Genomic DNA, 23483 nt, shown 5'->3' on the forward strand with positions numbered 1-23483 from the left:
AACTTGGTGGCAGACCCAGGAGCTTGAATACAGAGCGGCGCCCAGCCGCGAAGGTGCACCATCCTGTCTAAAACGGGGGCCATGAGATGGGATGTTACCTACCTCGACTGTGGAGCAGCGGAGCTGGATTAAGACTGCAGCGTTGGTGGAGGCTCATCCAGAGTCTAGGGGCCCATACAGGGCAGCAGTTAAGAAAGTGCGTTCATTTATGGACTTTAAAGACTTCAACATCTACAATGCTGAGGGGCGCGAATGGCCCAATCAGTGAGCATGTAGGAGTGCCGCACGAAAACTTCGGTAGAAGCCTCTGAGGAAGATAGAAATTGATACGCGTCAGGTGATTCGAAGTTTCTGCATATCCCGCCCACCCACGTGTGCAGTTTGTACCTAACAATAAAGGTTACGGGTCAAAACCTTCTCTGTTGTTCGAGTGCTCCTTCAACTTGGTGGCAGACCCAGGAGCTTGAATACAGAGCGGCGCCCAGCCGCGAAGGTGCACCATCCTGTCTAAAACGGGGGCCATGAGATGGGATGTTACCTACCTCGACTGTGGAGCAGCGGAGCTGGATTAAGACTGCAGCGTTGGTGGAGGCTCATCCAGAGTCTAGGGGCCCATACAGGGCAGCAGTTAAGAAAGTGCGTTCATTTATGGACTTTAAAGACTTCAACGTCTACAATGCTGAGGGGCGCGAATGGCCCAATCAGTGAGCATGTAGGAGTGCCGCACGAAAACTTCGGTAGAAGCCTCTGAGGAAGATAGAAATTGAAACGCGTCAGGTGATTCGAAGTTTCTGCATATCCCGCCCACCCACGTGTGCAGTTTGTACCTAACAATAAAGGTTACGGGTCAAAACCTTCTCTGTTGTTCGAGTGCTCCTTCAACTTGGTGGCAGACCCAGGAGCTTGAATATATATATATATATATATATATATATATATATATATATATATATATATATATATATATATATATATATATATATATGTGTATATATACTTTTTTTTATTTGAAATGTTTTATATAGCGCTGGCTAGACCCGGAGGTATCAGAGCGCTTTACATGAGGACGAGTATTGTTACAGAGCATAGTTACAAGTTACACAGTTTCAGAGCATAGTTACAAGTTGCTGGAGCGTGATTACATGCGTTAAAAACCTATACGTAAGGGAAAAAGCAGGATAGGAACAGGGTAGGTAGACAAAGAATGAAAGAGGGAAGGAGGTGGGGGAGGGTGCAAGAAACACAAATTGGGAGACGAGCAAAAACAGTGTCCAATGTCCGGTGTGCTGTGATCTCAGTGGAAATGGTGTCATTCCCACACCTCCGCTGTATGTGGCTCCCTTTACGCTGTAGACTCTCTCAGAGAGGTCTCTGAGACTCCAGGGCATAGATACATGATCCCTCCCCAACACGGGAGAAGGAGTGCTTTGGTAAAGGGCACATGGGTACAATAGTTACAGTTGCAAAGTCCAATAACAGAAGAAACAAGTCCTCAGGAGAGGAAAGAGGGAAAGGGAGGCTGGGAAGCGGGTCAGATCTGGCAGATCAGCAGTGGGAGTGAAAAACCTCATGGGGGCCCAAGAAAGTAGAGCAAACTGGCCCAACGCTTAGATGGGGTCTCATAGTCATAAATTGAGTCTGGGTACCATTTTAGAGTCATGCAAGCCCCAGGTAAGGAGTGATGCTTAAGGGGGACTGCTTAACCCCATGACTCAGCAGTTTGTCTTGTCTCTTGTACTGAGATTCTTTATTCAGTAATGTTTTTTGTCCAGTTAAACACTCAAGATCCTCCATCACCGATGGTATTTCCCTGGCGGGCGCAATTTTGGAGTCAGGCAAGGCGTATCCCTCTAAGAAAATATTAGCAAAGTTTTTATTGTGAGGGGGATAGATTCAGGCACCCTCCGGACCTTGAAAATTCCCAAATTGGGTCTCCTGAGGCTTACTCCGCTCTCTCACTCACCGCTTCTCCGCCCTTGCAGCGCATCCGCAAAGGTGTGTGGGGTTATCACGGCACGGGAGCCGAGTAAGGCGGACTCCCGGTGTGCTCGCCGGATCATGCTGCATCTCGCGCGGGGTTGTACTCTGGTTTAGGGATGTTTTCATGCAGGTTAAGGCATCTGCGACGCTCCGTGTGATCAGGGCTGAAACCATCAGTAGCATTTGCTCCACTTCGGTTACAGATGCCCACCAGGGATGCAGAGAAGGCAGCTCCAGGTCTAGCCGCTCCCTCGATATAGTCTCCCGGGAGGAGAGCTCCTATTTTCCCGGTCTCCGCTCTGTTATACAAAAAGGCGAGTCCACTCCGCTTACTGCGCCATTTTGCTTGTGTTCCATTCCTCCTGTCAGTTCGGTATTTTCTCTAGAATGCCTCTTCTGCCCAATAAGGTAACCCATTTAAATTTCTGTGACCATTCCTTTACTAAGCAGGAAGAGTGCCCTAGTATATTCCGATTCAACAACCCGGGCATACTCGGCGCCGACTCCCAGAAGGTCACATGCATAAACCAAATGTTTCTCCAGCGTGTGCCTGGAGAATGACTGATCCCTTAACACAGAAGGCTTTATCCACTGGTGCAACAAACTTTACCCAATATTGCAACAAAAAAGTACATGCATCAAATCGCATCACAATCACATGATGAGATATATTGTGAGACCCTTAAAATGGAGACAAAACATTGATAGTATCGAGTTAAAAGTTGGCAAAATTGGGCAGCTCATGAGTAAGGCTCCTGTTATAATAATCCAGATACTTCTGTGCAGAATAAAATGAACTGTAAAAAGCAGTTTGGATTATAACAAACTTTCATGATGATTAGCATTTTCCTGCCTAAAAAGAACTGCCCTGAAATGTAATAGTAATTTTACAGTTGAAGAACTGTTAATTTATGAATATATTCAGGAGTGACGGGTAGTAGAAGCATGAACCTAGAAGGAAATAATTTCAAATTTGGTGAAAGCAACCCAAGGAGAACAAAGGAGAGCATGGAACATGTATGAAGAGTAACCCTAACAAGAATATATTTGGAAAAGAACTGCTGATTCCAAAGCCGAGCTGAAATGGATTAATATTTTCAGCTTAACTTTGCAAACTTTACAAAAAATCATCAAATGGGGAAATGTATTTAAGAACATTTTATGAAGTATTTAATTAAAAATACATGGGCCATTTAGAATTTGTTGGTGCACTGCATCTACTAATAAGCACTGGATATCCTGTCCACCAAACGTGCATTTCTGTTGCCCCTTTTAGAGGTGGGCTGGGCACCAGGTTTCCGCTCATGCACTTTTTTAGTTTGCTAAATCCTTGGGCACCTTTGAGCAATTGCCATAGTACTGTTGGTCAATCTATGCCACAAGGACTACCCAGTTTAGCTCAGTACTTCTGACATACAATGTTCTTGTTACGGGCTGCTTAGGAAAGCATGGGGGTCCTAAAAATGAAACAACTGTTTCAGTCCCTCCGAGTGATTGACTTATGTGTTTCAATAACAAAACATCAACTTTGGGAGTTCACTATTGAAAATAAACAATGTTGTCGAGAGGGCACATCAAACATGGCAAGCACTTCGCAAAGGATCAGTGCTTTCAACAGAGCTGCAGAAGGGGCAGCTTCACAGAAGGTACAGACAGGAATCTCTAAATCTGCTGGGTTGCTTGCAGACTCTCAATGATCCCTTAGGTCTGCTGTGCCATGAGAAGTATAGAAATCCGACAGGAGTCTTTGAGTTTTTGTGGGAATGATAGTAGTGAGAAGGAGTGTGTGTCTGTGTGTGTGCGTGTGTGTGTGTGTGTGTACGCACAAGAATGTTGAGCTCCTCCCTGGTTTTGGTGAATGGCAAGCATTTGTATTAAGGGCTAAACTTAGATCCCTTTAGAAACATTATTCACAAGGATGGAAATTACGACTTGTCTCATAAATACACCATCACAGTTTTCCCCTGATAACTCAAACCTGAGGACATTTATTTGGTGAAAATGCCAGGGGAAAAAGGCAAACATGCAAAATTTGGTGTGTTAAAAAATGATCCCGATTGTTATGCCTCATTTTCCCTTTAAAAACACCAAATAGGCAGTATGTACCACACTTAGTAAATACCTTGCCCTGGGTTAATTGTATTTACAACGTGTAGTAAATACCCCATGCTATTCCAACAAACCTGCAATAAAGTCCAAAGCTGGAGTCAAAGGAAAAGTTTAGAGAAGTCAATGTGCATTGCCCCATGTAATATTGAACAAACAAAACAGGAGCACGGAATCTGTCTGAAGCAAACCCCAGCCCCTCAGCAATGGGAATCTGACCCTTTTTGGTCCCGGCTCCCTCTGGCTTTAGATGGGACTACGTATCAAGACCAGGATCAATATTAAGTTTACTGGTAAAGTATATCTCGTATCTTGAAATATGGCTGGGCTAGATAATACAAAATACCAGTTCATAAGTACTCAAAAGGCTGCAATAATTTGCCTTCGGGAATCTTGCGCAGTTGCATATTTCGAGGTAGCCTTCTATTGTGCATTCCACTGCCCTGTTTCTCCCACTAGTTGTGGTCATGCTAAGCGAGGTATTGCAAATATTCTAACAATATTCCTAATTTATTAAAAAACGATCTCCTATGTTTGAAGATTTATTTTGCTTTTAATAGGGAGTCCAAGTGTAGGTCCTTACTTTTTTAATATTTATGATCCTCCCAGTTCCCAAGGTAATTATATTTTTGTAAATATATTTGAGTTCATAAATGCAACAATGGACAGAGAAAAGACATCATGCATCAATATAATCAGAGATTCTAATGCTAAGGTTTCCGATAAGGCTATACAAAATGATAGAATCCCAAAATTAGAGAAAGTTGGAAAATCCCAAAGGTCCAATTTCTGACTAATTTTAAGACAGATAAACATAGATATTTCCATGTAGGGGAATTGAAGCCCATAGGACCTTATATTTAAAATGGAAGAAAGGCAGCTGACATCACAGGCGAGGCTACTTGATATGGTCCTATTGGTTGTCTGATTATTGATTATGTCATTTTCACCTTTCAGCTTCTTGACTGTCTTAGAAATGTCTTAGAAATGGAGATTGTGAAGGTGATGGTTAGAATTTGGTTACTGGTTGACTGGGGTGTGAGCCCTGGTCAATCAATAAAGCCAGTTCTAGTCAGGGTTCTGCACAAGCAAACCCCAAATTAACCTGTGTTCAATGCCCTGGTAGCTTGGCACAGAGCAGGTAGGCTTAACTTAGAGGCAATGTGTAAAGTATTTGTGCAAAACTTAAAACAGTAAAACAATGAAACCACCACAAAAAAGATCCCACACCAGGTTATAGAAATGGAATTGAATTTAATAAATAAAACAGGACAAAAATGATAAAATCCAATCAGTAGAACTAGAGATAATCAATTTTAAAGATTTAAGTATGAATAGCGCCAGAAAGCACCAATTGCCAACTGTGGATATCAGGTCATGCCGGACTGGGACAAAGTCACAAGGTCAGGCCGACTAAGATGGAGTTAGGAGTGCTGAACAGAGTACCTTAAATCCTGGTTTGTGGAGCTTTGTGTTGATCCGTCAGAGATGTTACAAGCAGCCAAAGCTATGCATCAGTTTCGAGATGCATTGATGCTCAATACGAGGGCCGACATTGTGATAGAGATTCCATCAGATGGGTCTTGTGATGGGAAGTTGGGCATTGAGGCAGTGGGCAGTTGGGGCTATGCGTCGGTTCTGAGGAGCTGCGAGGTTGAGATACAGAGTCTTGTATCCGGCGTCATCATTGAGGCTTCTGTTGATGAGGGTTGCAAGGCCTGTGGCAAGGATGCATTATGCAGTTGGGGCAATGCAATGGCTCTAAACACCAATGATGTGATGCGGGTCTTTGCAACGATTCCAATCCATGCAGCAGTGGTGATGCATCAGTATTCCTTGGGCTTGCACCACACAGCAACCGAGATGTGTTGGTTCCGCTGGTTCTAAAGAAGCTGGCAGATCACCTTATGCCCACTTCCAAAGCTCCAGTACTGGGGTGGCACAACTTGGCAGGGTAGTATCACAGATGGCAGATTCCAGGTGCAGATGCAAGGCTGTTGAAAGCCTCTTGTGTCCCTGAGACTTAGATTTCAGGAGGCTAGCCCACACGTCCTTGGAGTTAATAAGTGTGCTGGGTTCAAGAGATGCAGGTCCAGTCCTTCTCACCCAGGCAAGAGTGTAACAGGCAGCAGGTCAGCACAGCAGGACAGCAGTTCTTTCAGAGCAGCAGTCCAGCAGATCAGTGGTCCTTGTAGCAGCACAGCCATCTTTTTTCCTGACAGAGTATCCACAGGTCCAGAAGTGTACTGAAGAATGTCTGCGTTTCTTCTTTTATACAAAGGTGTGCCTTTTAAGTGGGGAGAAGCTTCTAGAGGCATGCCTTTTAAGTGCACATATGTCGTGCCTTCCCTGTCTGGGGTCCAAACTAACTACAGGGGTATGCAGCCCTTTGTGTGGCAGCATGACACAGCCTATTTGAGTGTAAGTGGGGCTGTGCCCAGCTCTTCCCTCCCATTCCGCCAGTGATGGCCCATCAAATCACACCTAAGCTCCCATCGTGTATGGCTGTCACTCACACCCAGTCATGTGACCCATTGACAGGCTGCAGGCACCAAATGGCTAAGGCAAGAAAATGCCAACTTTATAAAAGTTGCATTTTCAGAATTGTAATTTAAATTCCGACTTCTCCATAAGTTAGGATTTTAAATTAGAATTACGGAGACACCGAACATGAACTGGTTATCTCTTCCCATTTGGAAATTACACTTATAAAATGTAATAAGGCAACTCCAATGTTATCCTACGGGAGAGATAGGCCTTGCAGTACTTGCAGTAGTGGAAAACAAATGTAAGAGCTTTTCACTACCATGACATCTAAAACTTAAACGCAGGTGTCCAACTTTTTAGATACATTGCACCCTGCCCTCGAGGCTGTCCAGGGTCTGTCCTCAGAGTGACTTCTATGTATTTAAAAAGAAGGTTTGGGCCTGGTAAAAGGTCTTTTTAGCCAGGTCAAAAGGGCAGTTTAAACTGCACACACAGGCTCTTCAATGGCAGGCCTGAGACGTGTTTAAAGCGCTCCTTAAGTGGGTGGCACAATTAGTGCTGCAGTCTCACTAGTAGAATTTAATTTACAGGCCCTGGGCCCATGTAGTGCCACTTTACTAGGGATTTACAAGTAAATTAAGTCAATATTACCATGTTGTAAGGAGTGGGCAAAAGCCCTTTAGCACTGGTTAGCAGTAGTAAAGTGTGCAGAGTCCTAAGGCCAGCAAAAACGAAGTCAGCAGAAACAGAAAGTTTGAAGGCAAAAAGTTAAGGGGGAAACCATGCCTAAGAATCCCAGGTCTAACATTGATCCATAGTGCTCATGTCTGCCTCAAGATCGTAATTGTTCTTCCTATTGAAAATATCACTGATTGGTTGTTGGAAATTAGAGATGGTGTAATTGATATTCATGCAAAAAACGGGAGGCTCCAGTCCACAAAATGTTATTTTTAATTCTTTAATTTCATCTAACTATATTCCTTCATTTGATCTTTCTTAAGATGACCCCATCCTCTCATTCGATTTAATGTTTTCTGCTTCCGTGCAACATATGAAAGTTAGACAAAACAACATTCCTGCTTTTAAACCATCACAAGGACGTGAAGAAGGTCCAGCTGTCAAAGGAATCAAATAAATTGACTCACAAACAATTACTTACTTTCTCAACATTTAGTTTACAAATAATCAGAAGGTTTTGAAAGAAACGAAATAGGATACGAGCTGAACGGAGGAAAAGACACTGGGATATGAATTCATAGCAACTCTCTCACGCTACTCAAGATAATGCCTCTAGATTTTTTGGGCAGCAAAAGTGAAATCTCCCATAACCCATATTCCTCCACATCTTTGGATGGATTATATTTCAAATCTATATCAGGCGAACCCAGCCTTTGGCTCAGTTAAGATCAATTTGATGTCTAGCTCAAAGATTGTTCCTCCTAATTCTGAGCAAATTGGAGCCTATATAAGAAAGGAAAGGCTATCTGCTGTTATGGGTCCCGACGAAATCCCAATTGGCCCGCTAAAACATTGAGGCCTCTATTTGAGTGGTGTTATGCTACTGGGGAAATTCCAAAAATATTGGATATGTAGTATTATTGTTCCATTACCCAAAAAAAGAAATCAATCTCATCCAGGGAGCTTCAAGGAAATTGACCTGCTGGATGCTGTAGGGGAGATTTTTGCACGTGGTATATTCAAATATCTGGAACAGTGGGTGGATGAGCCAAAGATTATCCCGATGGAGGAATCAGGTTTTACGGGAATCCATTCTGTAACAGATTATGTTGCTACAATCTGTGTTGGACATATATGTTATAAATTGACTGCAAGTGGTATGTACTGCATTTATTGGCTTCTAAATGGTGTTTGATTTATTAGATTCACCTACATTGTGGTCCAAATTATCACAGTTGGGTATACTCTATAGTTTGCTAAAATGTGTTATTTCACTTTATTGGTCGACTTGGCGTAAAGTTCTATTAGGGGGTGCGAAAGGTTTGTCTCCACCTATAAGAATATGCAATGGGCTAAAACAAGTTTGCCTGCTACACTTTCTGATATTCTCAATGTATATGTTGGACTCTCCTCAGCAAATTTTGCAGGTGTACTGTTTTCCTCCTAGATGTGGGGTTTATCCCTTGTACACTCCTATGTATGTAGACATCATTCTGTTGGATTTGACCCCTCTAGGTTTGGAATGAAATTTGCAGGAGCTAAAGTTATATGTCAAAAAATATTTTTTTTAAAGCAATACTGCAAAGACGAAGGTGGTATCCTTTCAGAGCATTAAAAAAATGAGTTATTTTACTTGTACTCTTTCCCATAAAATGCATGCACATGAGTAATGTATGGAAAAAAAACTTTGGCCCACTCTCCAGCAGCACATAGTTATTATAATTATATGGGAAAAGGGTTTTTGGATATATATGAATTAAAGATTCCTACTACTCTTATTTATGAATTGGAACACATCCCAATTTCGAGATGGTCTTTCCTGGGTCTGTACCAGGGCAAGAATCTATGCAAATTATGAAGTCTGAGCTCGACAGTCCTAGTCCAAGAACTTAGATTAGAGCACGGTTTATCTAGTGCTTTCATTCAAGCATTGACAAACGTAATATGCTGGGGCAATATGCTCCTTAATACTCCTGATAAGTCCCTGCCGCCCTTTTTGTTGATCAAGCTTAGACTCTGGTGTGGGGAGAAATTGACGTTTGTTGAAACTTTTAAGTTTGCACTGGAGTGTTTTAATTGTTGTAGGGATCTTTTAAGAGTTTGGTCTCCAGGTCAGCTGCCCCACTTTCTGAAATTTCATATAAATACCTTTAGCCTTACACATGATATATTCCATGTTGAAAATATTAAATTATATAGTAGTTTAATGGACATGAATAACTTTGGGCATGCACAACCTTACCTTTTTTCCTAGATGTCTTATAATGTCAAGCCTGCGCTTCTGCTCTTACATACTGACAGTCTTCCACTTAATACCTTAAAAGCAAGGTGGAGAGGCGAGGAAAATGACTATGAAATATGTAATTCATGTACATTAGGATCTCAAAATCTGTTTCATGTATTTCATCTTTGTCCAGTTTTAGTTGGCACTAGAAAATGTTTGTTTCCCCTAGTAGCGCAGTTTTATATCACAACTCATCAAGAATTATTACAACGTGTGGCAAAAACCATTCACCCACACTGTTGTTATAAGATATTTCGTTTATAAGGGATTTTTAAAGATGTTTAAAAATTCTTTATTTTCCATATTTTTTGATGAATTGTAATTTTAATTTTATTTTGTATCTATGAGATAGGGGTCATATGTTTTAATTTATGATTTTCTTCTGTGTTGCTAATAGATTCAATTAATGACATCTGTAGAGGTCTGAGTAAATGTTCTTATAATACACTTGAAACTTTTGTTTCTGTTTTATGTATTTAAATTATCTGAAATAAAATATTGATTGAGTTGGTAGATTACTTAAAACAGAGAACGGAATACAATGACATTTGATTGAGCGTGACGTGAGGGTAAGTTGGGAAGTTTGAGGAGAGGCGTTGGTTGAAGGATAGAAGAAATATGTTTTTTTTCTTTTGTTTTTGCTTGTAGTCTTTGAGAACGCTCGGAAAAGAAACTAGAGCCACCATTGAGATTTTGATGGTGGAACATTTGTCTACCATTGTGGTGGATCTCCTTCCTTCACCGAGAATGCGAAGAAAAACCTGTCAGATCTAACACCTTGGCTGCTAGGCGTTTTGCCCCTCCTGTGCTGAAAATTACCATTTTGCTGGTGTCATGACGAGCTCAGCTCGTCATCAGCACAGCTCAACTGTGCATCATGACGAGCTGAGCTCGTCATGAGCATCAAAAGGGCTATAGATCTTTGACAAGGCACATATGTTTCTCTACTAGGGTACTCTATCGGCCATGGGATAAACAACTTTAGTGCCGGTATACTTCTGAGGAAAATCCATCAATGTTCATCACTGGTGGTGGAGTTTGACCACCATACATAAGCAATGGAAATGTAGCCCTAAAGTTTCGGTACCTGCTCAGTACAGGCAAACCTAACATCCAATATATTGTCAGAGGTGATTTATACCACAAGTCTGTCAAAGTTTGTGACTTTCACAGAAATACCTTCTCTGGATCAACCAGTTGCTCTGTCACTCGAGAGTAGGCAGCTGAAGCGGCACCACTTTCATCTCAGTTATCAAAATAGGATTGGAGGTGAATGGGAGAGCCATAGGCGTTTCCTCTAGCTGCCTAACTCTGTGTGGGGTAAATATGCCCCTAACACAGCAGTCAAATCTGCAAGTGTCTTACTTGTCTCCGGTTCAAGGACTCAACTCACATTTTAGGACTTTGACAAGGAAGGCAAGATTCACAGTAATGAGGATTGCTAGAAAGGAAATGGGAAATTTTTCCACCTTAAGTTCTCTTTGTGTGTCCAATTCTCGCATCCATCTGTGCACCTTGGCTGAACTAAATTTGATAAATGGATCCTTTTATGAGTATCAATTTATGGTTTCTGTCCATAAAATGTGATTTTACTGCTTTAAAGTGATTTACTGTTGCATAAAATGACATGACACCTTTCTAGCGTAATTTTACCTTTGAGTAAATCCACACACGTGTGAGGTATAAGCATTCCAGGGCAATGATGCCTTGAAAAGTAGGTGAATACCCGGAAACGTGTGAATTTGTGGGTTTTAACGTAGTTACTTCTCCTAGAGAAAAATATTTTACTCCATAAAGAATTTAAAAAAAAGGTTTTCATGTGCAAAATCGCTTACGCAAAGAATTAATGTATTCACAATGTGTGCATGTTATATTTTCACAAGCAAAATTCTTTTGAGTGTGTGAACTTGGAATTTATGAAATAATTTCAGCAGTTGCAGCTTTCCAGCTTGGTAATCTCACTTCACCCGTTTTGCATGCACTTTTACAACAACCTTGTGGTAAATTGCGATTCTCCTATTAACATGACTAGAGAATCTGGATTTCATTAAAGACTCAGAGGTTAGCATTATGCTCTAGCAGTGAACACATTTCTTCAATCTTGGGAAGTAATCAATGCGTATGCCTTCCCTCCATTTGCCATGATCCAGAGAGTCCAATCAGAGCGCACCTTGCTATCAACTAGCTATAGGTGCAAAGTGTGAAAGAGTTGCTAGCTGGCAGTCGTGGTCATGTTTGCAGCTGTCATTCACTGACAGCAGGAGTCATGGAAAGAGAGAAGTCAAAACCTCCAGAATTTGCCTCATAACCTGCTATTTCAAACTATCTACTGCACTCTAATAGGGCAGAAGAAACATGGGCTGCAGAGACTTGCTCATCCCTCCTCCCACTACCACAGGTGTTACTTCATGACAAAGAGAGATGAAGGAGGAGTCTCCCTTCCCATTGTGCAACTATTGCCTAGGAGCGGCCCATGCAGGTAAGAGCGGTGATGCGGTGTGGCAGTGTGGGGGTGGGGAATTCTACAGACGACGAGGGAAATGTAATTATTTATTTAATTTCCCCTCATTGTCATCTGTCGACAGCAACCCCCACCCGCCCCAACTGCCCCACCGCTCTTACCTTCATGGGCCACCCCTGCTATTGCCTTTTCTCTCCTCAAGATTTGCACAGCTTGAAAAGGGAGAAACAGAGGCTTATATAGACAGTTGTCACTATATTGTTTTCAGAGTAGCTCCCAACATATCAGATTTCTAATTTATGTGGGTTTGTTTTTATGTATTTATATTTATGTATATTTTTAAATTTTATTTGTTTGTTTATTCATGCACCATTAAATGGTTTATTACTAGAAGTGGGAAATAAGGGTCAACACTGCTCCAGGACTCAACCACGACAAGGAACCTGGGGGAGCCTTAGGGGCAACTGGCAGACACCAACTCCAACAGGCTGCCTCTGATAATGCAGCAGATTCAGCAAATGTGGGCTTTGTAGGTTGATTCTTGATAGTGGGAGCACTACTAAGTATGAATTGACCTCAGGAGAGATTTGATATACTTTTTGTAAACTTTAACACTAAAACATTAGACCGAGCTTTGCAGAGTTCTTCGGAAGGAACTATTTGTGTAGTTGCATAAATGCAAGTAAGGTCAACAATAATTCTAAATATTTCTTTGGAAGTGTTAGAGACCATGGATGTGAGTTCTGAGAAACAGACCCTCTTGGCACCTTTTTATAAGGTCTTTCCACACCTTAACCAGAGTACGATATAAAATGTCCCTACCGAGGTTGTGTCGCTTTCATGCCAAACCTGTTCACTTCCATGCTTTTCTAGTTTCCAGGTAATTGGTGCAGGAGAAACTAGCTGAGTGTTAAAAAAAATTGCTTGTGTCCCTGAATAGGCTACCTAACCCTGCATATTTTTTTAAAAGAAAGTACATATTATAATGCCTTTATTATGCGGATGTCAAGCGAATTTAGTCGCCGATGGTGGAGACCTGGGGCTATACTATGCATAGTATCCTGGGGGTGCAATGAGCATGTGTGCCTGCTTTGTGCTTCTCCGGGGCACTATTGTATTGCAGAAGAGGCTTCCCTAATACTGAAAGAGTTGGCACACATGTAGCGTCAGCGCAGTCTGAGGAAGGCAATCCCTCATTTGCATGGGGACAAGGCTCTTGTAAATGAGGGAATCTCTTTGCCACTGGGCCAATGCCTTATTACGGATGCTGGTGCAGAGGCAAACAAGCCTTGTGGTGGTGTGCCGAGAGTGTGCCACAAACAGTAAGCAAATTGTCAGTGAGCCTCTTGGGACAGCCCTCTAGAGGGAGGGGTCCCAGGTACATCCCACCCAGACATCCCCTTGCAGGTGGGTGTAGTCACTCACTGCACCTGCCTGCAGGGGGCGTTATGTTCCCTATTTAAGGTGTAGTTGACTGCCACCTGCACTGTGAAACACAGAGCGGCTTGTAACCATCTGAACCATATTCACAGAATGTGCTGCCTATGGGGCAGCCACAAGTTCTCAGCTGTCCAGGGGGTAGTTTATTGATTATAATGGGGCATACAGTCTTTGTTTGTGCACGCCGCAAGTGTTTAAAGATCCGCCGTGGCACAACAGGGACAGTGCAGTCTGTTTGTCATACCGGTCCTGGTGTTCCTTATCGAGTTACCTGAAGGGTCGATAGCTAAACACATCAGATGTTCTCTTCTACTGAAAATATCATGCTTTTCCTTTGGTTTAAGACCCTTAGTCATCATATTGAATGCAATACCCAAGTGATCCGACTAAAGGAGATAAAAGGGTTCCTCCTCTGGTCTTGAGAGCCCAAAGCAAAGATAGGAATAGTTTGAGAGCTTAAATTAATAATCAATCTTTGTTTAAATCTTTTTGTGAAGTCTGTTGGGCGTACCCTATGAACTGTCGACAGCATTTGCTAGAAATTGAGGGCCTCATTTACGAGGTTTTGCTATAGGGCAGCACCGAAGGCCTTTCTGCTGCGCTGCCCTAAAGTAAAAGAAAAGGGCAGGAATGCATTGTATATATCAGATATGGAACATTCCAGTCCTTTTCCCCAGCGCCGGCGCACAATGGGCTGCCATGCGCCAACGCAGGCACCTTTGTGCTTCAAGGGTGCGTGGGCTGCATGGATGATTATTTCACTAAAAACAATCAGCAGCACTCAGCACTGTCAATCAGCAGCACTCAATTCAGCACTCATAGGAAGAGGAAAAAAAATGAGGAGAAATAAAAATATTTCTCCTCGTTGTGCCTCCCTACGCCTCATGGGGAGGCGTACGTTTTAGGCACAGCCTCAGATTGACTATTTCTCGTAAATCTGGAGCAGTGTCAAAAAGCCATGAATGTTGCTGGGAACGCCTCCAGCAACACCCATTGCACACCCCTTTAACGCAGAAAACCGCGTTAAAAGAAGCCATATTTACGAGTCAGCATTAAGCCAAAACAAAATGGCGTATGACTGCCTGGTAAATATGGAGCAGGCACCTGCGCCACGGAACGTCACGAAAAGTGGCGTTCTGGCGGCGCGAAGGGCATCATAAATAAGACCCTGTATGTAAACAAAATTCATAAACGACTCAGATGCCCCTCAATGAGAGGTTTCTTGCATTGCAATGTTGTGGTTTAGAATTCCAAACTTACTGTGTGGGCAATGGGCGTCTGGAATACTGGAAACGCAGCCTACGAGATGAAGGAATTATTCACGGCGCACGTGCTCCGATTTGCGGTCAGAGGCTGCAGTCAGGCATTACAGTGTGACAAATGACAAAGGCATCTCGGGGCACTGAAGTGTTCAGCTTGTATTGAAAGCATCTGCGGCTCAATCCACAAACATGGGGCTCTATTAAAATGCAAAATTACACTTTACCTTCTGGCTGCTTTTTATACACGAGGGCGGCTTTTCTCACACTTCACGGCCCTTGAATCTCGAGTGGAAAACATGCAAACAACTGCAGTCACTTAAGCAAAGGTTGACAATCAAATGATTCGAAATGAACGCCGAATGAGTCTGGTAATTCAATTCAATTAAAACACCTGCATTTTACAGTTAAAAATGTTTAACAGTTCATGAAATCGAGTACGATTTAATTGTGCATGTACTGTGGCAAACTGGCTTGCTTTGTTTCACAGGTAACAATGAAGATAACTGCCATGTCACCTGCTGGGTTCTGGCAAAGCAGAAGAAATCGCTATGATCTTCTAGTTACCTCCCTCGGTGTAATTTGGGTGATACTTCATTTTGCTCTGCTGGTAAGAAGGCGTTTGTTACTCTTTCTTTGCCGTTTTTTTAAAAAAAATTGGGGAGAGTATGTTTTTCTTCCTATAAAGTTAACAGGTAATGTCTGCTTTGCACCGTATACTCATTAAAATAGGTCCACTGTAGCCTATTTTATAGAACATGTAGAGGCATTCTTGAATATAGAAAATTACCCAGGCCCATTCAAAACCAAAATGGCGCTGATCTGTGTTTGATCTTGTTTGAGGCGAAATATAGGTGCGTCCATCCTATGCTCGTCTTGGGGTCGCCTTTCAGGGTAATTTACTTTAGTCCCAAAAATTCCTTCTTTAAACTACTACCTGGTAGCTGCTACCTGAACTCCTCCTTTTTTCTTTGCATCTCTCCCAGGGAGCAGGTTGGCACATTTCCACTTGTTTTCCTTGAACTCTTGGTTTGTTGTCTTCTATGGTGTCAGAACTGTGCCATATTATGCTATATATGCTCATACTTCTGTTTTCACTGTGTCTATGTAAAAATCAATAAAAATATTTTTCAAAAAAAATAACTAAGGGTCTGTGAGTGCCCACTTGCACATGCTTGTGCTCTGGGGAAACATTTTGAGCATTTGACGATATCTACCATATATAGTGGGAGTATATTCATCTTTTCGGCGCTTAATTTGCAAAATAAATAAGCCTAAGGGCTTCATTCTTCCTTAGAAGCTCTCCATTGGTGCTGCCAAATGTTTGAGTTGCCAAATACCAATGTACCTCGTCTTGACTCCATCTTATGCCTCTTCTGACACTGTAGACTTTCGCTCTCTATTTCTGGCTCTTTTTGAACCATACTTTCTTCATTTGTCACTGTTTTTGTGTATATGTCTTCCTTCTTATTTTCCACCTTTCCCCTCTTTCCGCATTTCTCTCTCATACTCAGGATCAAAGTATGATGATGTAAAATAAGTCCTACTATACACAAATGACTCCCGGTGGCCCCCTGCTACCGCCGGCACAAATTAAGGACTGCATCTATTATATTATGGAGTGTTGGATTAGCTTGGGTTGGGTTAGGATGGTTTAGTCTGTTAGTTTAGGTAAAGTTATTTTGTTTTATTAGGCACTATAAGACCAAGTTACAATAATTATATTTCCACACCTTCAGTAATTATTAGCTACTCCTGTTTCCGGAAGGATCCATTTAGAGGAAACATTTTCACTTTGTCAGTGTTTTCTTTAAGAGCAACTGAGCCTATGGATTTGGAAGAAAGACTTTTATTGTGCTCCATAGGAATGCCATCCAATATCCAAGGGAACCTCCAACAATTTGAATAAGTGTGATTCTTATCAGTCAATTCAGCGTAGAATATTTTCCCAATAATCACTTACTATGTAAGTTAGTTGTATTATATATAAATTATGTGATATAGATATCCTGAAAGTCTGGTGTGGACATGGGCCTCCCTGAAATACATTGGATACTCCTGAGCTCACTGACACTTGTGGTCCAGTTATATACACTTGGAAAATCTGCAAAAATGTAGACACACAGAATCTGATCATTAATCCTTTTTGTCTCCAAAGTAAAGAATAAACATTTTAGCTGCTGAATTTGGCACAAGTTCCGTCTTCCCGATCCTACAAGAGGGGTGTTTCACTTATATTGCACCCCCACCCGCCCTTTTGCAGATAGTGGCTCTAAATGAAAAGTGACTGCAGCACATAAAGCAAAATGTGTCATGTGTTGTCTTGGAAACAAGCAACCAAAAATGTCAGTTAGCATAATGAAAGTAATATCACATGTTATTTGTTATGTCTTTTTATATCTGACGACAGCACTATTCCCTGAACTTTGTTGGTGTTATTATAAATGTATTGAGAAATACAATTATTCAGTACAAAAAATGCAATATAGACATTAAATTTACAATGAAGCACGGTCTTATAAATTAAAAGACAATAAGATAAAATGTAAAGCATAAACGAACTAACATCATGAAGCATACATGCATAGTCTAGTGAAAAAAGCAAAATTGCATTATAAAATTGATGCAGTTGAATGCAAAATGGAAAATTTGAAGATGTTCTATTGCAATACATACAACCATTAAGAAATCACTAATATTATGTTAAGTGTAGTTTTTCAGATAATGGCCCCTTATATTGTTGCAGTATTCTTCTCTTTCTGTTAAGCAAAGAAAGGTCCTGCCGAATTAGGCAAGAGATGACACGTCCATTATCCATTTGTCTATTGGCACATATCATGAGATGTTGCAACTTTTAAGTAGAAAGGGCTTGCCCACCATAATCGCTTTAACAAGCCATTTATTTTGTAAAGAAGTCAGTATAAGAAGTGAGAAAACATTGTTGAACTGTATCTATGGTGGACTCAATTTGATCTCTTGACTAAGGAAATATATTATAAAACAGTCTTTCTTCTGTTACGTAACATCTAGCAATCACGTGAGAGAAAATTGCCTAAAATACCTTGGATTGGCAAAAAGAGTCTGCTTTCAAATTCAATTTTTGGCATCTTTAAAATGTATTTGTTGAGTGAAAATGGCCCCAATTTGCAAAGGAAAGGGGGTGCTCGAGAGCCCAGCCCCAAGATGGCCGACACTATGAGAGGTTCTGCTGACCTGAGATGGTAATCCTGGATTTATCCGTCAATTGAAGTGGCATCGGTGCTCGCCGGCGGGTGCACCGGGCGTGGCTGACACTGCTGCGCCACTGGGGCTCTTTATTGGCTGGCGTGTGACACCAGGGCAACAGTGGCAGACATAGATGCTTTTGCTATACTTAACAAAGAAGGGAGGTAGAGTATAAAGTAGGATTCCTACTCCACGGGCACTGATACATAAACAAGGAGAATCCTACTACCAGTGTGAAAAGAAAAAGAAAAAGGGGAAAAGGGGGAACACTCAGTGTTGTGTAAAATACCCCTCACACACCAACAGGCCCCTTGGTGTCATGCTTCATCATCGGGGTCTTCGCACCCCGCTAAGGGGATGCGGCACGCTACGACCTGCGACTACGCGGGAGCGTTGACAGATCAGACTATGTGTGGTGTGTGTTGAGTGCAAGTGAAGGGGTTTAGATGTGAGTGGGAGGTGTAGTGAAAAAATTAAAAAGTACCTGGCTAGTGGGTAAAAAGAAAAACTTTATTTCGTACCCCTGGCTGGTGCTGTTAAAAACTGTGCAAAAGAGCGAGGTTTTCTGTCTTAATTAGGGACAGAACCTCTGGTGTGCGTCGACATGTTTCGGTACAGGTGTACCTTCTTCAGGACGGGGCACAACTCCCAACCCTACTCACGTTTTTCTAAAGAAATTGGATTTTATTCTAATTTTTCTAAAAAGTGATTACACTCATTAAAGACGGCTACAATGTGCCTACAGCGGTTCTCTGGAACATGTAATTACATGTCCTGAAAAAAGAAAAAACCATTAGGTTTGGTTACCATATAGGGTTGGCTCAGACAGGTGCAGTCACCTGGAGCCCCAAACAGTTGATTTAACCTGTAAAGGAAAACAGACATACAAAACACACAACACACACAAACACATGTAAGACACATTTAGGATTTGGTGTTTTTTAGACATACTTATGGTCCGGGTTGAATATTGCCTCATGAGCAAGTCCTGAGCATCAAGGTAGGTAGGTGGATCCACAATCTATAAGGGTAGAGGAGTGGATTCAGTATTGTTGTTTCTACTCACTTTTTAACTCCGTCATACACCTACAGAGGTCGGACTTTGTTAGACAAATACTCACGAAATCCGCCTATATTGGCCTCCTTCTACCACCCTGTGCTGCTCCGCCGTAAATGAAGTACGGATGAGCTCGGCGGTATTTAAAGGAGGATAGGATGTGTTTCCATTGGTTAATTGGCGGAAATGGCAAATGACCATGTAAGGACGATACCTGTGTTGCCGCCCCCTCCACGCATGTGGTCTAGTCACATGTAACATGGAACCCTCTGTTATTCGTTTATTACCGGGTTTGGTATGACCAAATATGGACTTTCCACTTGTCAGCCACTCACTTGCTGTTTCTTTTGCTCTCGCTGATCGAGAGCCCATGCGATGCAGCTGCCGCGTGGTTGTCTCCCGTTCGCGCATGTGCACTGCCGGTTCTCCGGTATTCTTAGGCGCATGCGCAAAGGCCGGATGTCGACCGCGCATGCGCGTTGATGTTCTATTTGTTGGCGCTAGTCATCAATGATGCATTTTCTCTGTATCGCCAGAATATGTCCTCATTCGCGGTGTATTTGTTGGTTGATTACCAAATAGTTTTAGAATTAAATAAGGGCATTAGTTTAAGTTTAAAATACCCATGTCTGCTTATTATTCCAAAAGATTTAGTGCCATATCATTAGAGGGAAGTTTTTGCTCTGGTGTATTCAGAAATGTAACGACATGTTATCTAGTACAGAGGGTGGTACATGTAATGGCCCAATGGTTAGTGTTGATGGCCACTGGAGTGGGTACCCGGGCTGGCACTTATTATTCCTCTCGTATTCCGGGGGTGATTAGGAGATTTGGCTCCACGGTATGTCATCATTGAGTCCCGTGACATGAGTTGCCAAGCGGAACACCCAACGTTGTTCCTTTTGGAACAGGCCTGCTTCAGAGGGTAATCGCTCGATGACGGTCCAGCGTAGATCGTTGACGCAGTGCTGGTGTGACAAAAAATGTGATGCCATCTTGGTTGTTGTTTTCTTGCAGCGTATATTGCTTTTGTGTTCCCCTATCCTTATTTTGACGGGGCGAGTGGTCATGCCTACATATTCCAGTCCACAAGGGCAGTTTATTAAGTAGATCACATTCTTCGTATTGCAGTTGGAAAAATGGCGTTGCTCCCATGTTGTGCCATTTCTGAAGGTTAGGTTTTTGCTTTTCTGGGTTTGATGACAGCAACTGCAATCCCCACATGGGAAATGACCCTGTACGCCAGTTACATTGAGTCTCTCTGTCCGGTTTGCCCGTGGTCTAGTGTGGACCACGATGTCCTTTATGTTTTTGCCCCTCCGATGTGCATGCATCGGTTTCTCAAAGCTTAAGTCTCCACAATTCAGTATGCCCCAGTGCTTGTTGATGACCTTTGACACCTGGTTTGATATAGTGGAGTAGGTTGTTACACAGATCGGCCTCTTATTTGTTTCTTTTCCTTGGAGATTTTCTTCTATGAGTGCCTCCCTGTGATTATTTTTTGCGCGTTTCATCGCTTTCTCGATGGTTCTGGTGGGATATTGCCTTTGCATAAGTTTAGTTTTTAGATCTTTCGCTTGTTGATTGAATTCACTCAACTCTGTGCAGTTTCTCCGTAGTCTCAGAAATTGCCCGTAGGGCAGATTCTCCCTTAGATGTCTGGGGTGGAAACTGTCGTAACGTAGCAGACAATTTCTGGAGGTCGGCTTGAAGTGGGTAGTGCTTTTCAGGCTTCAGCCTTCCGTCCTCACTGTAAATATTCAGATCCAGGAAGACCATCGATGTATTTGAAACAGTGCTGGTGAATTTTAGATATGCGTTCTGGTTATTTAGCCAGGTTACAAAATTCGTGGCGCTGTTGACATCACCGTTCCAGATGATAAAAATGTCATCAATGTACCGTTTCCAGGTGCCAATCTGTGAACGGTAAGGGTTGCTTTCATGTAGAATTTTTTGTTCCTCTAGGTGGTAGACGTATAGTCCTGCTAAGCTTGGAGCAAAAGTGCTTCCCATGCTTGTTCCATGGGTTTGTAGGTATAGTGTCTCCTTGTACTGAAAAAAATTGTCTTTCAGGGCCATGGTGATACACTCTAGGACCAGGTTTCTTGGTGTCTGGTATTTCCAAGTATGGCTGAAGAGTACTTCTTCAATGATCTCTAGTGTCTCTTCATGGGGCAGGCTTGTGTATAAGCTCTCCACGTCGAGGCTAACCAAGAGCTGTGTGGTAGGATCAAAGGTTGTATCTTCCAGGAGTTGTAGTACCGATTTGGTGTCCTTCAGGTACGTATTTGTTGCTTGCACCATCGGTCTAAGAAAGGCGTCTGATTGTGAAAAACGAACCACTAATTTTTCAGCACGACATGATTTTCAAAAAGGAGTGGTCACTAATCTCTTGGCACTGCTCAAGAGATTGGTTAGTCCTTATAATCAAAACAGCTGCCAGGATTACACAGGAACTCAAAATCGAAATAAATAAAATTGAGGTCCAATTGAAGACATATATGTCACCCGAAGACCTGAAAACCAGACTCGAGGAACTAAATCAACAAATGACCGACTTCGAGTTCAACTTAAAACAGAGCAAAACTAACAAATTAACTAAAGATGTGGCAAAGTTTACTCCTGAGAGTGCATATCCTTACACAAAAGTGGATTATGTCTCAAAAACTAACTACAGCGACGCAGACAGTGAAACTTCAGACACTGGCTCGTCAGGTTCCAATTCGAGCGGAAACAAAGGAAACAGACAGCGCAGGGGAGGATGGCGACAGAGACGCCAACAGTTCCCTAGACAAAGAGGATGGCGGGGATACCAACCACCAAACCATTTCCAACAGTTTATGGGTCCACCACAATTCAACCCCTTCCAGTTTGGACCAATGTGGAACCAGGAATACAATGATGGTTATTATGGACAACAACAACCCTATGGAGGGCAACAGCAGCCTTTTTTAGGGGCGCGCCAGAACGCACGAGGGAAGAACCGGAAAGGGAACAATGTAGTGTGGGAAGACCAGGAGCAGCCCAATGCCCGGACAACCCGGAGCATGACGGGATCACTACCCAATCAACCCCCAACCAGCAAGAGGGGGACTTAGTGGTGAACCTCACACCCATCACATTAACAGCAATGCAGAAAAATATCCTAAACAAAGGATTGGGGTACGTACCCACTCATAAACCTGATGTTTTCAAACTCAATGTGGAACTACAAGACTTCTTCAGGAAACTGAAACTACAGGCTTTTTTCAAGGACAAACCTTTACCAGAAGAGAAGACAGACACGGGTTTGAGGCTGAAGTCAACCTTCACCCCTCCCGACTCAGGTGTCCCCGTAGAGATTCTAACCTTCGAAAAGGCGGTGATCACAGAGGTCAACAAGCTGAACACACAAGGGAGGAATGTCTTCTACAATACCAGTGGAGAGGAACAGCAAGCCCTTCGAGAATTAACGGCCAACAGCGAGCTCGTCATCAAACCAGCTGACAAAGGGGGAGCAATAGTACTACAATCCCTTGAGAAATATGACGGAGAATGCCAACGTCTTTTGTCTGACGGACGGAACTATAAAATATTGGAGAGTGATCCAACAGAACGACTTCGAACTCGGATTGGAGGCATGGTGGAGGAAGGACTAGCCCATGACTGGATCAGCAAGAAGGAAGCTGAATTCCTGCAACAACCCACCCCTAGGATACCATACTTTTATTGTATCCCCAAGATACATAAGAACATCGACAACCCGCCTGGAAGACCAATAGTCTCTGGAATTGGGTCTATCCTGGAGCCTCTATCAAAATTCTCAGACGCCTTTCTTAGACCGATGGTGCAAGCAACAAATACGTACCTGAAGGACACCAAATCGGTACTACAACTCCTGGAAGATACAACCTTTGATCCTACCACACAGCTCTTGGTTAGCCTCGACGTGGAGAGCTTATACACAAGCCTGCCCCATGAAGAGACACTAGAGATCATTGAAGAAGTACTCTTCAGCCATACTTGGAAATACCAGACACCAAGAAACCTGGTCCTAGAGTGTATCACCATGGCCCTGAAAGACAATTTTTTTCAGTACAAGGAGACACTATACCTACAAACCCATGGAACAAGCATGGGAAGCACTTTTGCTCCAAGCTTAGCAGGACTATACGTCTACCACCTAGAGGAACAAAAAATTCTACATGAAAGCAACCCTTACCGTTCACAGATTGGCACCTGGAAACGGTACATTGATGACATTTTTATCATCTGGAACGGTGATGTCAACAGCGCCACGAATTTTGTAACCTGGCTAAATAACCAGAACGCATATCTAAAATTCACCAGCACCGTTTCAAATACATCGATGGTCTTCCTAGATCTGAATATTTACAGTGAGGACGGAAGGCTGAAAAGCACTACCCACTTCAAGCCGACCTCCAGAAATTGTCTGCTACGTTACGACAGTTTCCACCCCAGACATCTAAGGGAGAATCTGCCCTGCGGGCAATTTCTGAGACTACG

At 42.6% G+C, this 23483-nt stretch overlaps 1 protein-coding gene across 1 annotated transcript in view; it reads left to right on the forward strand.

Annotated features, from left to right (window-relative positions):
• Window positions 1-23483, forward strand: part of NALCN (sodium leak channel, non-selective) — a 2672759-nt gene that overhangs the window by 2524721 nt on the left and 124555 nt on the right. Inside the window, exon 33 of the mRNA XM_086934370.1 lies at window positions 15186-15305. Within this exon, the coding sequence (XP_086790496.1) occupies window positions 15186-15305 (120 nt within the window). The remainder of the gene's footprint in view (window positions 1-15185; window positions 15306-23483) is intronic.

Source organism: Lissotriton vulgaris, chromosome 8 (assembly GCF_964263255.1).
Source record: "Lissotriton vulgaris chromosome 8, aLisVul1.2, whole genome shotgun sequence".
In the NCBI taxonomy this organism is placed as follows: Eukaryota; Metazoa; Chordata; class Amphibia; order Caudata; family Salamandridae; genus Lissotriton; species Lissotriton vulgaris.